The 15,994-nt window shown below is 39.1% G+C and overlaps 1 protein-coding gene across 5 annotated transcripts in view; it reads right to left on the bottom strand.

Moving 5' to 3' along the window:
* Positions 1–1,637: 1,637 nt before the first annotated feature.
* The window catches only part of fbxw7 (F-box and WD repeat domain containing 7), a 211,830-nt gene continuing 197,473 nt past the window's right edge, over positions 1,638–15,994 (bottom strand). For all 5 annotated transcript variants that reach the window (XM_088910951.1, XM_088910958.1, XM_088910966.1 and 2 more), the window contains 5 exons: positions 15,445–15,558; positions 8,627–8,808; positions 7,757–7,982; positions 6,539–6,749; positions 1,638–3,708 (listed from right to left, as the gene is read on the bottom strand). In XM_088910951.1, coding sequence (XP_088767077.1) covers positions 3,440–3,708; positions 6,539–6,749; positions 7,757–7,982; positions 8,627–8,808; positions 15,445–15,558 — 1,002 coding nt within the window. In that variant the 3' untranslated portion in view covers positions 1,638–3,439. The remainder of the gene's footprint in view (positions 3,709–6,538; positions 6,750–7,756; positions 7,983–8,626; positions 8,809–15,444; positions 15,559–15,994) is intronic.

Genomic DNA, 15,994 nt, shown 5'->3' on the forward strand with positions numbered 1-15,994 from the left:
AACATCACCCTGAGAACACCATCCCTACCTTGAATATGGCATGACAGTATCATGCTGTGGTTCACTGCATCAGGGCCTGGAAGACTCGCAAAGAAAGAAAAACTGATTCAGCATACAGAGTACAGAGAAATCCTAGAGGAAAACCTGCTGGAGTCAGCAAGAGACCTGGGACTTGGGAGAAGATTCATCTTCCAGTTGGACAATAACCCAAAACATACAGCCAAAGCCACACTGGAGTGATTTAAAAAGGAAAACAAGTCAATGTTCTATAGTGTCCAAGTCAAAGCCCATGCCTCAATCCAATCAAGAATCTGTGGCAGGAGTTGAAAATCGTTGTTCACCAATTTTTCCCATCCAACCTGAGGAAATTTGCAAACAGCAACTGAGCACGTTTGCAAAGAATGGGCAAAAATTTCAGTGTCCAAATGTGAAAAGCTGGTAGAACCCTATCATGATCCGTAATTTCTGCAAAACTTGCCTCCACCAAATTTTGACTCAGGGGGTGAATACTTATGCAATCAGTTATTTTCTGTTTTATATTTGTTATTAATTTATGAGGATCTGTAGAATTTTGTTTTGACTTTGACATTATAGAGTGTTTTCTATCAGTCAATGGCAAAAACTCCCAGTTAATACATTGATTCCATATTGTAACACAAAACATAAGAAGTCCATGGCGGGTGAATACTTTTGATAGCCACTGTATGTTAAGAAATTAATGTTTCACATTTATTTATATTTCCTATCACAATACTACCATAAATAACCTTTTAGAAGTCACAACGCTGCAAATGAAGGGTGGAAGCTTTTAATTGTCTATACATTTGTCTTGTCTAGCTACTGTTGCTAAAAATAGGACATACTGTGGACACAGACTGTACACACAACTGCACATGAAGGAGAATGAGGAGTAGGGAAGTGTAGGGTGATTCCTCTGACCCACCTGAAAGCCGGTCGTCTTTCATAATGCGAGTGAAATTTCACAGGGTGTGCAACGCCCTGCAGGACGTTCAGCAGACTGAATGAAAAGTCCAACGCAAATTCGCTGACTGCACCACACCATGGTGTAACTGCAAGTGCCCTGGAACCTGAATGGGGTCACTTGTTATCTGAATTCAGGGAGAGCCAACTATTCCCATCCTACCCTCAGGGGGCACCACCACCTGGAGAATCCTGGTCCCTGTTGGCTAGTGACATGGCCAAGGCATGAACTGGTCATCACACGACCCAGCCTGCTTTTGTGACCATCGCGGTTCCGCGCGGTCTCGTGCCCTCTGCCACTCCACCTGCCGATTCATCCTGCAACACCTGGGCGCGAACCCGGGTCTCCAGTGTAACGCACCCAATCTAGCCCCGCTACACCTTGCTCATTGAGCCATCCAAGGGCCAATATACACACCCAAAACAAACTGAGTGAAGAAGTGTTTCGAGGTGTACCCTAGAGACTAGGATAGTACAGCAGCAATACATAAACAGAGAAGACCTCTATTTCAGAATAGTTAGGACAATGTGCAAGTCAGGGTTAAGATACTGAAGAAGACAAGCTTGCTACAAATCGCTAAGGACTCGTGCAGATGTTTTACTGCAACATTTTGCAGCTAGACCCACTCTGACAAACGCAAGGACAACAGAAATGCTTGAAATGAAAAAAACCCACATTTTATTGCACTTAAGTTATAAGAAAATAAAAATTCTAAGTGAATCAAACGATAGACACAATCCCTTTAAGGTTTTTCAGTCTGTTACGTCAGGCAGTTACATGAACTGAAAAATAAAAACACCTGCAACATCTGATTTCTCAAACCAGACTATAAATTAACAGGAAAAAATAAGAGAGAGAAGAGAAAGAACAAGATTGTTTAATATACAGTGTTATACCACTTTCACAGTTCAGCTTGAGTTGTGTGGCTCTTGGAGAATGAGGCAAATCATTTGGCTACTTTACTTATTTTTGCCTGTGGTGCTTTTCCATTCACAAACTGCAACTGTTTAGCCAAGTCAGTTCACGGCAAAAAACTAATGTTAAAGTCTCAACACTAAGACTGACTCGCACTTATATGCAATTTTCGTCTTCCTATTTTTTGTCAGTTTATAATTTGTAATATATGTATATATACACACATATATACATATATATTCAAATGTGTATATTCTATATGTTCATTCCATTTCACCACAGTCCTCAAAACATATACGTTCCCCACAGAACAGGCTGAAAAGAGCTTTGTCCTAAGGAATGTGTTTACAATTTGCCCAGAAACACACGCACACGAAAAATCTGCTCAACCATTTTTGTTTCTTCCTCGCAGGCAAACCCGTCTTTGTCTGTCCAACACTTTCCTACACTCAGCCTCTCAGAGGCACATTTGGCTCAAGTTTCAGTGGCAAAAAAAAATTAGGTTGTTTTTCATGTTTCTCTTTTAAAAAGTCCAAACTAGAGTAAATTTGGAATTTAGTCTGGGACTAAAACGTCGCAGCAATAAAAGTTCCACCTTTCTTTTCTTTTAGCAGCATAAATATAGTTTGGCCACTGGGAATACAGTACAGGGATGGGACGCTATTCCCATTAGCTCACAGAGACCCCTCCCCCCACATAGCACCAGCATTGAGGAACTAAACCAGCCGGACTTCTTGAAAACTCAGGACAGCTTGCCTTTCCAGAGCAATAAACCCAGATTCAGCTTTAAAAAAGAACACAACAAAAAGTGGAGAGACAAAGAGAGCAAAAGAGAGAGAAACGGAGGTTAATACTGTGACTGATTGTTGTTGGCAACATTAGGCAAAAGTCTTGTTGAATTGATCACATGTACAAAATAACTAAAATTCACAGTACGTTTGCTTTTTTTGTAGTATTCAAACCAGGAAACAACAGACGGAAAAACAACAGCAACAGAAATGGTACAGAACTGAGGCAAGTGCCTCCTGGTTTGAAAGTCGATCAGTTCTTGGCTTAAACTTTTTCCCCCGATAAGAAGCTCTTTTTTTTAGATTTTATGCTTTTTCTTTACACTATTTAACATTTCTTACAAGACAACTTCTCTTTCCTTTTGACTTATGTACACAGCGGTGACTCCATAAATCGGTTGGCTGTTTATGTGGAAAAAAAAGAAACTATACATATATATTTATACATGTTAACGGTTGCATCAGGCTTGAGTGACCAAGTCTGTCTGTGCCGAGCTGCCCCGAGCCGAAAAGGGAGGTCACTCATGCGCTTAGATAGCATGTTTGCCTTCTGTCAGTTAGCGTTCTTCTCCCCTTCCCAGCAGTCTACACCGGTGCTTCTCACTGCCCCGAACCAGGCTTGGTTTCCACCAGCAGCTCAAGGGTGGGGGTGTCTAAGGTCAGAACTGGAGTGGCGGTGATGGTGGAGGGAGGGGTGAAGTGTTTTGACGTAACATGTTCAGACGCGTTGAAACCTTGTCTTGCTCTTCCTCCTTCATTTCATATCCACGTCGAAGTCCAGAACCAGCAGCTTGGTCTCCTCTGTGCCGTTCCGGCTGCCCACGGCACACACCAGCTTGGTGTTGGAGGCCCGGATCCGCCACACAACACCGCCGCTGCCTCCGCTCTCCAGTGTCACCAGGTTGCGGATGAATTCGCCCGTCTTCAGGTCCCACAGTTTCACAGTCCCATCGTCTGAGCTGGTTATTACAAAGTTCTTGTTAAACTGTAGGCAAGTCACGGCGCTCTGGTGTTTATGAGGACCTGGGAAGAGAGAGAGGGGAAAAATGATCAAAACCACGTTGGCAATACATTTGAAAGGCAATGAAATGTATGAGGCGGCCGTGAAGAGAAGATGTAAAGCTCTTCATTCATTTTATTTGATACAGAACCTTTTTTTTCTTTCTCCCATTTAAACTATTCTCCAACAAATTGACCCCTTCTTGCCCTAGCTGTATTCAAAATCATTACAGCTTGAGGGAATGCAAAATGGATTAAACTCAGTGGGTTGAACAGGTTTGTCATTGCATGGTTATCATGCAAGGTATTTCACCTGTGACTAATCTTCTGTGATAGAAGCAGCACTTGGTCCCAGAACATGCATGACAATGCTGTCAGTAAGACCGTTCAGTGCCTGGCAGCCTCATGCTCCTCCTGTGAGTGGAGTGGCTGCCCAGAGCTGGCTGTGCTCTCCAAAGCCTCGCTCATGGGCTGTCCCAGGTTACATTTCACATGGCCACCCTTTATTTCTTCACTTTGCATACCCATAGGAATTCAAGCCTAAGCTTCTAAAAAAAAGGCTTCTTAAAAAATAATTTTGACAATATCAAATGGTTTTCAGTGGGGAAAAAAGGGTATACAGGACACACTTTGATGATATTAAACAGCCTTACCAGAAAGTACCACATCAAAACTGTTTTAGAATTTGAAATAAAATGTATAAAAAGTGAACACTGGTATTCTTACCTAAATATACATAGATATTTACAAGGCAAGAATATGTTCTATGCTGCATTTTTTCCATTACCTCTTATCTAAACGTATTGAGGCTGGAATACTGCACTATGCAAGAAGTAATGCTTCATTAAGATTTCACATTCCTTAAATGACGACTATTTAGAAAAATGAGCTAATGGATCTTAAACCAAGGACACTAAAAGCAGGGGCCAAACAAATGACGTATGGCTTTTTGCTCACAAAGAAGAGAACAGACATGGTTTTAAATAGTTTTCAAATTAAATATGCCAGAAAGGCAGTTCTTTAAGTATAATTAAGTCTTCAACATGACAGAAGACTTGCAAATTAATAACCTTTTAAACAGGTCGAGCAATGTTCCTCAGCATGAAATCGCAGGCACTACCACTGAAGTGACACGCAGGTTAGGTCTTTGTTATTCTTCAAGTGGTCTTTCTAAAGACCATTTCTTTTTTATTAATTAGCACACTACGCTATTCATTATGCTTTAAACACTCGCTTCACAGAGACACAAAACTACTTTGCATACATGTAAGCAAGTTAATCCAAAACAAAGCACAATTTCCACTTCAAAGTGAAAAATCACTTATTGTGGATTAAACATTTAAGCATTGTATATTTCTGCATTTGAAGATGATGTTATTTAAATACTCTTCTAACCCACTGTGCTCCTCTGCTGTTTATTTTCATCATTTTTAATTCAAATGAAGAGGACTGCTTAACGTTCTCAGCTGTAGTCCCCCAATCTCATAGCAGGCATCTCTGGCCTTTTGTTTGTTCTCAGTATGACTAGCATGACTAGCTCTAGTCAGTTCTTCTTCCATTTCCCCATTTATAACGCACCCGAGTGTCTGTCACCATGTTTCCTTGATTTCTGTTAATGAACAGCTGTGATTGCCTACTGACCCAATTAGTTAGCTGACCTCGGGGGAGTCTCCTTACCCCCTTCACCCACTTACAATCCTGTTCCACAGACCTGCTCTCCGAAATGTGCACTGAGACACATCTTTGCTCCACAGATGACAAAGTGCAGTATTAATAGTATGAGCCCATTAAAAAAAGCCTTAATGTTAGTCATGTTTATTGTTTACATCCCTGAAATGTGCACAGTGTAACTGCTTTCAGATATTAGCACCCTTTTGCATAATATTAGTCCCTCCAGGTTTCAGCCATTCCATTATCGCTGTATTTAATGTGATGCATTCTCTTGCAAATGATCATTTTTGTATTTCCATCATGCTGTTAGAGCAGCACATGAACAGTATTAGTCCCATTAAAACTTGGAAGGAGGTTTTAAATGTATTCTTCAGCTTTTCAGATATTCTCAAAACCACTGGTATTCTTATGGTAGCTTGCCTCCTTTACTTCAAGTTCCTTATTTCTTCCATTGCTGTTCAAAGCATACCAACAAAAGCTGTCCTGTCTCAGGGCATTAAAAACTGTTTCAATTCATGGTCTTGGGAAAATAACTTTTTGGCTTTTGCAGTCATTATTACCTCTGTAACTGCAAACATTATAAAATACTTTCTTTCAATTAGTGAACAAACAGAAGCACCTACTGCTCAAGGTAATGCCAACAGTGCAATGCAGGGGATGTAATTAATAGACTTTCAAGACAATTCCACACCCATTTCATTACAGAAAAGAACAGTGCTGAATAAATAATTACACCTGCTCAGTGCAAGTACTGTAGGTCATGTGGCTTTGCAAAAATGATAATTTCTCTAAATAAAAACAATAGTAAAATAATATGGGGAACACTGTATTAGTTTTATTTTCTAAAGTCCAGGATATAAACATTCATTCTCAGTAAAAATCCTTACCTACCATATAAAGCATCTAAAAGCATATATATAAAAAATTCTAGCATTTTTTTGTTTCCAAATGAGGTTTTGAACAGTGAAACTACAAAGCTATGATTTCATTCAGAAAAAGCAACATGTTTTAAAATAAATTTTGTTTTGCTTTGACATTTTATTTCTGTAAAACATGCATGCAGTCAATGAAAAATACTATAAAAAGCATTCCTTTGGTGTGGTACTGTGTAGTAACGTTTTTATCTTACATAGGAAGCTCACAGCGGATGCTTAGTGAAGTGCAGTAAACCTGTAAAGCTCACCTTGCAATGTCTGCAAACACTGTCCTGTTTTGATGTCCCAGATTTTGACAGTCGAGTCAGCATTGCCGGAGACCAGTATGTTGTCTTTGAGTTCCATCCCACTCGTTAATGACTGATGTCCCGTTAACGTATGGATGCAGTTCCCTGTCTCCACATCCCAAACACGAATTGAGGTGTCGAGAGAACCACTGACTACATGGATACCATCAAACTGAAAGGGATACAAGAGTATAGAAACAAACAAAAACGCTTAACAGCTCTGCAAATGTCTCTGTGCCAATGATTTATTACATTTTAAAAGAAATATTTTGTACTTAAGTTAGAATAGTACTGAGATATACCTCCAGGATACCCTGAAAGAAAACCTACTGCTTACAGCCCATAAAAGACACTTTTCTGTTTTTATGCTGGTTTGTGTACTATACTGCACTATTGCAATAGTTTATCACCTTTGTATTACAGTAAAAAAGGAATCAAGACTTTACTCCAATAATGATGCTAGTTCTGCTAGGAGAGGTTTCTTCAGTTGGTTTTACAAAATATGACTGTGAATCTGCATGAGAAAAGTAGGCTGTTATTCTGGGAGTTTATCTCTATTCAGACATTTTGAAGATGTACAGATCTTTACCATTTATAGATCAAATTGTTATTATTCTTGCTTCCTCCTGCAGAGTCACGAACATTGGCAGTTAGAAGTGCAAAAACATTGATGGGTTTGCAAGACAGAGCATGTCTGCGGCATTAGAAGCATTACAAATGTTTTAAAATGGAAATGTAGATTTTAACAACAGCAGGGGCCTAATTCAAAAACGAATCTTCTTACTATAGAAATAATGCCAATTTTGTTAAAAAGTCTTGATTTGTTAGCAGATACACTGTTTAGCTACATTCACTGCAGCTCAATGGCAGATCAGAAATTTGTACTTCATGTTTAAGAAGCTCTAGCAGTTCCGGTCAATGTTACTGTGTGTAGGCAGAGAAGGGGATCAGTGAAGTGCTTCTGCTTCATGTAAAATCCTGGCCGGGGAGTGCCGCTCTAGGGTGTATAGGTGTATACTATATGGGGTATAGAGGCATACCATATAGGGGTACACCGTATAGGGGTACACTGTACAGGGGTATAGGTGTATACAGGTGTACTGTATAGGTATGTATAGGGGTGTACTGTATAGGTGTATTCAGCCGGGAGGACAGAGGGAGACAATCTGCGCTGCCTACCTGTAAAGAGTAGACCCTGTTGGTGTGTCCCTGAAGTGTGTGCAGGCAGGTTTCCGTCTCGGGGTCCCACACTTTCACCATGAAATCGTAGGCTCCGCTCACCACTCTCCTGCCATCGTACTGAACACAGCGCACTGCCGCCACGTGGCCCATGAGGACGTGTAAACACTGGCCTGTCTCAATGTCCCACACGCGCAGCGTGGCGTCCCGAGAGCCGCTCACCACCCTGCCCAGACAGAGACGCGGTCAGGGACTGCTGCTTAGAGCCCAGGCATCCCACAATAGAATCAGTGCAGCTTCATTAACAAAAGGTGTTTATTTGCAAAAAAGAAATTAATCAAAGTATAAAAAAAAAACATTTACTGCTTTCCATTTTCCATCAAGAGTAATTAGTGTTAGCTGCTCTCTTACCTGAACATACTGGATAACCTTTTTACAAATGATACTCTCCCACCTGCCTTCTGGCTAAATGTTTAAATACTATATGTATAATGAAGTCCTCTCTTAATTTGCAGAATGCCTTCCAGCAAAACAAGAATGGATATTACATTGTTATGGAGCGAGGATGTGTTCGCCTCCTTGTCCTCTTTCTGTGTCATTAAATATTAGAACAAAAGTGAAATGTCTGGGGGCAGAAGCAGCACTGCTGCTGTATGCACATGAACAATAGCTTTTCTTTAGACTGGTATTCCAGAGCAGAATGCATTCTCTATTGAGCTAAGAAAACATTCCGGGAAAGAATTTTGTTCTATAATACTAGAAGAGTTTTTTAGCTATTAACATTGCCCCTCTTAACATAAACATTTAAAAAAAATCTTTACCCATTAAATAACACAATAATAGGGAGGAATATATAACTGAAGGGTGTACCTTTTTTCATGAAGGTGCATGCAGCGGACAGTAGACGTATGGCCATACAGCGTGTGAATACATTCCCCGGTCTCTGCATTCCATACTTTGAGAGTCCGGTCTGTTGAACCACTAATGATAATGTTGTCCCTCATTTGAGATGACCAGACACCACCCGTATGCCCGACTAACGTTCTTAAACACTGGGGGAAAAAAAAAGAGGAAAAAGAAGAATTGTAGTGTGCATTCAGTTTTTAAACAGCACTGTAAAGAAAGAGGTCTTTCTAAAGAATTTAAACATTAAGGGGGAGAATGTTAAAACTTGAAAACTAAAAACATTAATAAAAACGTAACACTACAAATCCTTAGTGTTTATTTGCCAATATATAAATATCACTTGCTTTATAAACATGGATTTCGTTCGTGATGCAGAATTTCAGCTGTAGTGCATTTTGGTGATCACCAATTACTTTTTCATTTTTTAATCTTCGTGAACATTACATATTTTGTGACACCCATGAATGAACTATGTTGCCAGATAATTCACCAGTGATTTTTATAGAGGGTAAAATTTATGATCTCACAACTAAAGAAAAACAAGCATAGAACAACACAAAGCCTCATAAAAAGAGAAAAATATGAACCAAGGCTTCAGTAATGGACACTGCTTGTATCTCTCTATTAATACAAGTCTTTCTTTCGTCAACATTTTAAACTAAAATCAAATGACTTTTGGTTCTTTAACTATCCAGAAAATTACTATTTTGTCTGGCCTCGTCTTGACTCTCTCCCTATACAGTATGTTAAACCTGTTCCTTGGCTCACTTGAAAAGGGAGGACTCCTCTGAGACCAGTACCAGGAGCGTGGAGATCCTGCCTCGCCTAGGCGCACGAGCTGAACGTGGAAACCCATGAGCTGCTGAAAGATCCTCCTCACTCCTTCCTCCAGCGGATTTCGCTCAATCATTAAAAACGCTCCGTTATCGTTAGTACAGTGTGCTAATGGCACGACAACCTGCTTCAGGCAAGTGAGACTAACAGCAAAGTACAGCCTCTTCAGCAGCCTGGGAGATTAGAGCTTATTCTGTAGCAAACAATCTTCGTCCCTCACACTGCTATTAATCATCTCATCTCGCTAACTGCACTGATCACATCAATCCACAGGTAGTGCCTTCCAGAATTGCCTTCCCTGAGTATTCTCCTGTATACTACTGATTAAAGCTTATTTACATACTGCCTTGGAAAAGATCGCAGATACACCTTGCAAACAGAGGGGCTTAGGTGTCTGTTTATCTGGTGTTGGAACAGATACAAAAGCTGAACTCCTGGCAGGGATTTCTGTTTTGAAGGATGAAGGGTGTGGACAAATCCCACATTCCCCCTTCATTAAATGCAAATTATTTAAACGTACTCGGATACAAACAGTGAACAGTGATACCGGTAACGATTTCTGAAGAATGTCAATTGCATTCACTATTAAAGATTTTAATTAAACAGGTAGTGTATTTCTTCATTCCTCTACTTCTATACATGTCAGCTACAGCAACATTGCAGCCATCCAAAGTTGGGTTTCTAAAGTCTGTCTTCTAGTTTGCTTAAGAGGTTTAGTGGCACTTGTTATAAATCTTGTATTTGTTTCTATTTTTAAATTAAATTTAGTACTCTCTCCTCCCTTCTCATTTCACAATGTGATGCCTTTGCTTAAAAAAAGAACCCCTCTTATGGTCACCTCAGTGTGTCGCTAGTAACATTGCTCTTGACAGAAGATGTAATACTGCAGTAAATGTAAGTAAAGGCTGCCGGTTCCACAGAAAATAATGGCTCCATTATTTCCTATGAAGGCAGAATACAATTACATGAACCTACTTCAATTTCATCACTGTGAACACTGCCCAGACCACAGCCTCCTCAATAGGTTTTTATCACTGGTCCTGGTCCAGAAAAACATTCGATGTTTAGTTATGAAGAATGCTTTAACCACTTTTGCTGAAGCCTGCGTTTTAAAAGCACCAGTTGCTGCCAAGTTTATTTTAAATGGTAGCAGGAAAAAACAGTCATTACAAGACTGCTGCTGAATCAGTAACCACTTTAAGAGATTATGTCTAAGCTATAGTTACCTGGTAAAGGGTGTACTGTATGTATATTAAGGGGAGTTTACTGTTACGACACACTCCAGTTTCAGGTTTAAAGAGCAGTATTTGACCAGTGTTTTCCATTACAATGAAAAGAAAAATAAATGTTAAATGCAGGTCTGTACAGCAAAGGAAATGGCTCAATTCTAGGGAGTGGTCTTTAAATTCAGTCATATTTCATACCTGAGTAATGGTTCAATCTTGCCAAACTGACAATCTCTAAATTGGATATTAACGTGTAGCATTACAGTTTCTGCTTTCCCCCATAAACATTTTCATAATATTTTTGATAAATACACAATTCACTAGTATCCCTTGCTTAAAAGGCTTTAGTTTCAACTAATCATCAGAAGATCCAAAAAAACAGATTGTCTGACAGGAAATTGGGAACAAAATGGTTTAACCCTTCAAACAATGTACTTGCAGTTAAACACTATCAAAGATCTTAAAGATTTGCAAGCTACAGTACAAATAAACCTTGCCATTACAATCTTATTTTTATGTAATACTGTTAAAACTGCCAAATGTTGAGATTTGGACGTGTACCATATGGACTACTAATTTTGTGATTTAAACATGCTAATAATTAGAACTACTGGCTTTACATTAATTCATCTATCATCCATTTTCCATGAACATTCCTTTGAAAACCAGAGGCTTTCCTTTGAGGTTCTGTCTTATCTTTTCCGCCCTCTTCCCCCCACAGAGAATGTGAAAGAGGGTCAGGGTGTGGCTGCTCTCTGTATATTGCCAATCCAATTCCAAATACTGCCTTTCGTCACAGAAACTCTGGGACATGTCCAGACAAACACAGGTGACTAAACACTGAAACTAGTGTAGTGGTTTCAAATTTTTTTGAGGATTCTTTTAATGATAAAGGAACATAACCTCTTGAGGGAAACAAAACACAGAACATCATGATGGAAGAAAGAACAGACCAAAATCCCAACTCAGGGCTCAATCTATATATAGCAAAAAGAAAATTAAAGGCATCTTCACAGAAACCATCCCCCACCCTGGTCTTAATTCCCAGAATTAGGATGGCATTCTTTTATATCGCAGAATGATTATACATAAGCCGAGTCCTATAATCTTCTTAAACACTCACATCAACAAAATTGCATCCCAATTCAAAGTAGAACAGTGAGTTTCAGAATAAATCTTTTTTGTCATTTCTTCATTACGTAGAGGATGTTTTTTATTCATTAGGCACTGGAAGGATGTCCACGTATCAGATGGGTCTTTAAATATGCAAATAAAAACATTTTAATCTACTTGGGCTGCTTAAAGTGAGGAATACTAATAAAAATCCCATCTATAACAGGTCTCATGGAGAGTGAGTCACTTCAACAGAGAAGCTATAAACACGGGCCACAACAAAACATCGCCTACAAAAGTAAATCTGTAGGTTGTCTGCTGCTTGCTCAAAAGTTCAAGTCTGAACAATCATATAAGTAATATTCTGAAAAGACAAAGAAGCTGCATTTAAAAAAAGAATCCTATTTACTGCATAAAACAAACCGCCTCACTTGTGTCAGTCTCTCCAACTGAACACCATGCTAATATGAACACATGAAGAAATTATAATTTCTAGCCTATACTACAAGGACAAATGCACTGCATGTCTAAATTATGACTATCACCTGCAATCTCAGATTAACCCAAAAAGCTATGGGTTTTAAGGGTGAAATTTTTTTGTGCTCCCATTGTGTGCCCCTAGGTTGAACACCCTGAAAAGTTGTTCAAACTACAGTAAGTGAACTAGTTAAAAGTTTACTGTAGTTAAAATTACAATAACAGTCCTATGCACTGGCAAAACATACAATTCAGACTGTTTCTGTCATTATAGACATCTGTACAGATACAGATGTATGCAGAGAACATCCCCAAACAACCACGTGCCAGATAACTACAGGTTCTAGAGTGGCTCTCTGTCATGATCACAGGGGCTCTAAACTATAGACCCTGGGGTCCAGAATCAGGCAGGTTTCAGCTTCTGTCAAAAAATGAGCCGACCGTTCAATGATTTAAAGAAACAAAAAAACCTGATGGGGTCTGGACTGTTGAGGACAGAAGGTGGGATCTCTGTTATATACATATAGCAACCAGTAGTTCTACGATTCCAATGTGCTTGTAGGGTAAGCCATAATAAAAGTGAAAACATTTAATAAGAGTAACGTAGTATGTTGCTTTTTTGTAAATAAAAAAAATCTCAACATAAAACAACTTCTTAAAAATAGAGAACAGCAAAACAATTTGAAGCACTTATTTACACAACACATCACTTAAAACCAAAAACAATTTCTAAGCAAAATCTAAACCAGCAGAGTGATTATATTACAGAGCGCATCCATCTGCAATCAATTTGTCAAAATTTATTTCAATTTAAAACAACACACATGAACAGATCGTGTCTGGACGTTACCAATTAGCCACATTTTCAAAACCACACAGCTGTCAGTCCCAATTAACATGGTTGCTCAAAGTTAGGCTGCATATTTTTTTTCGATAATCTTTGTTGGATAAACATAAAACCTGGGGGGCACATGGGGGTCACACAGTGGAAAAACGTCTATGATGGGAAGCACCATTTGCCATGCAGGGAGATGTTCAACAAAGTCCATATTTAAACAAAGGCACACAAAAAAAGAAATTCCTGGTAAAATATCTTATTTTCAGTAAAACCCCCATGGTTTTTGTCAAGAGCATTTAGCAAGTCATTGATACCAACGCACCGGAAACTTCTGCAATATATTACCTTTGGTCAGGCCAATCACATTGCTAACTGAGAGCTTTACCTCTCAGTAAAGCTCGAAAAGCTTTAGAGATTTAAAGCATGTTACTACAGAGGCCACAGAAACAGGTTCTTGACTACCACTTGTCCATTGTTGTTTAACAACAGCCCAACCGGAAATCCACCCAGAAGCACACAGAATGTCACTAGTGATGGAAGGATGATTAATGGGACAAGCATGCAGCTACCTGCATTCAGTGGAAAAAATTAGGTCGTTATAAAGCTGGGAGCTTTCCTACACTTTACTGGCCTGTTTCTGTTCTTCACGAATGGTGTTCAGAACAAACAGGTCATGACGATATGCAATAAACTAACATTTTTCTTTTTGACTTTCTTCACAAAATTGCTTTTAGCACTCAAGGAACACTGTTAACATTGCTCACAAGTTGAGGGCTAGGACCAGCTGCATATGCTATGTTTGCTGGATGCTACAGTTTCAGAAGTGCAAACGCTAGAATGTAGGTTGTGATTATTCAAGGTGTTTGATTTGAAAAAAGAACTGTTAAAGAGTCCATGGAAGAGAATGCAGGGACCTCTTGGAGCATTATGTCACATCCGAAATTTGTCACAAAACAGTAAAGAGAAAAACTGCTCGACTTTTAACCTCTCTAGTGTTTACAACACTGACAACATTGCATGCATTTCCTCTGCACAAATTTCTGTATTATTTACATTTACAGTATGTATTAGTGAGGAAAAAATATCTTCCCCTTTGTTACTTTCTTTGGAAACGCTCTACCGAGGACTCAATGGTGCCTATTTATGCTTATAAAGCCTCATCAACACAAATACCATGGCAAGAGGAAGGGACAGTAATTGAATAAATAGGTATACAAACTCATGTGTTAACATCTTGCAAGACAGATTTGAGAGTTCCTGCATTTCTTTGGTGTAGAAAAACTCAGCAACGTCAACTTTCATTAGAGACTACGGGTAAATGGACTTACAGGATTCTTAGAGAAACAGTATTGATTTACAACAGAATCTGCAATCTCATTCAAAAACCAGGGATCAAAAGCCACTTTTAAGAGCTGCCATAAAACATACACACAAGGCTCTTGTCACAGAATTAGCTCAAGACACTAATCCTTAAAAAGCTTAGAAAATATAGGACGGGATGCCAAGATGAAGGTAATGATTTGCTGAATTATTACAACGTTTATATAAAGCCATTAATTTCTGAAAACCACACAATGTATCATTATAGTCACAATTAAGACAAAATTAAAAAGAAAATTAAATTGAAAGATTTTTTTAACTCTGGCACAACAGTGGTATAGCAGTGAGCTCTGCTGCCTCACAACTCTTGGCCCTGGGGTCAGCTCCACTGCTTGGAAGGCTTAGGGTGCCTCCTGTGTGGGTTTCCCATCACCACCAAAACACAAGCTGTCTAGTTTAAATGGTGTCTCCAAATCGTCTTTTCTTTATGATAATAGATGAAGGGATTTTCAAAAGCTTCACTTGCTACTCAAGGTGCACGTTTTTGCATAGGCCAAAAGTTATAACCGTCTCTGCAACAACATACAAAATTCCTGCAAACACGCTGAACTGACAGATCAAACACATTAATTACAGCCAGAACATTTTACAGTCTTGGGTGTGAAGTCCACCACCAACTCTTCAAAACTAAACTGACAAAATATTATTCTTTTTGTGGAGGTGTGCTCATTTAGCAGCATCAATTGCTATTTTCATACTGAAATTAAATCAAGAAGAGTTAAATTTGAGAAGGTAAAACAGACTGAAATGCAGGAATGGAGCAAATACATGTAGCTTTCCCCTACTCACAGCAGAGCATCTCAGAGTCGATCTGGTGGTTACATGTTAAGAAAAATAGTGGTAAATCCTTTGCCTTGACAGGGAAAAGGGGATTTACAAAAGGAAACAAATCTGTAGCTCCTATAATAACCCACCTTTCCTGTGACTGCCGACCAGACCTTAAGCGTGTTGTCATCTGAACCACTAACAATTCGATTGCCACAGAACTGAAGGCAAGTGATCACATGATCATCATGACCTTTAAGCACCTGAGAAGGAACAGAAAAAGTGGTATAAGAACGGGTGTCAACTATTAGCGACTTTAAAACAAGGCCCCTACATACACATTTGCAATCCTAAACAGAAATGTTATGGAACAACCTTATGCTGGCAAACATTAACCTAATAGTCATAGACGTTTGCTTCCAAAATATTTGATCATGAAAGCTGTGATCCATTAAATGACAAACTATTTTTAAACACTGTGTGACTAAATGGTGTTAAGAATATAGAGACTTGTTACACAACTGACAGTCTATAAGAGCTTGCAGGCATTTTTTGAATAACCCGAACCAGCTAATAGGCTTAGAGAATTAAGTTGCTGGTCCTGCGCAGTTCATTTATCAAGAAAAGAAAATAACAAGAGGCGACATAGCATAAGTTTAGGCATCTTCAAAAGTGGGTACAAAAAAAACTGAACAGCAG

The sequence above is a fragment of the Atractosteus spatula genome, chromosome 1, assembly GCF_055471065.1.
Source record: "Atractosteus spatula isolate fAtrSpa1 chromosome 1, fAtrSpa1.hap1, whole genome shotgun sequence".
NCBI lineage: Eukaryota > Metazoa > Chordata > Actinopteri > Semionotiformes > Lepisosteidae > Atractosteus > Atractosteus spatula.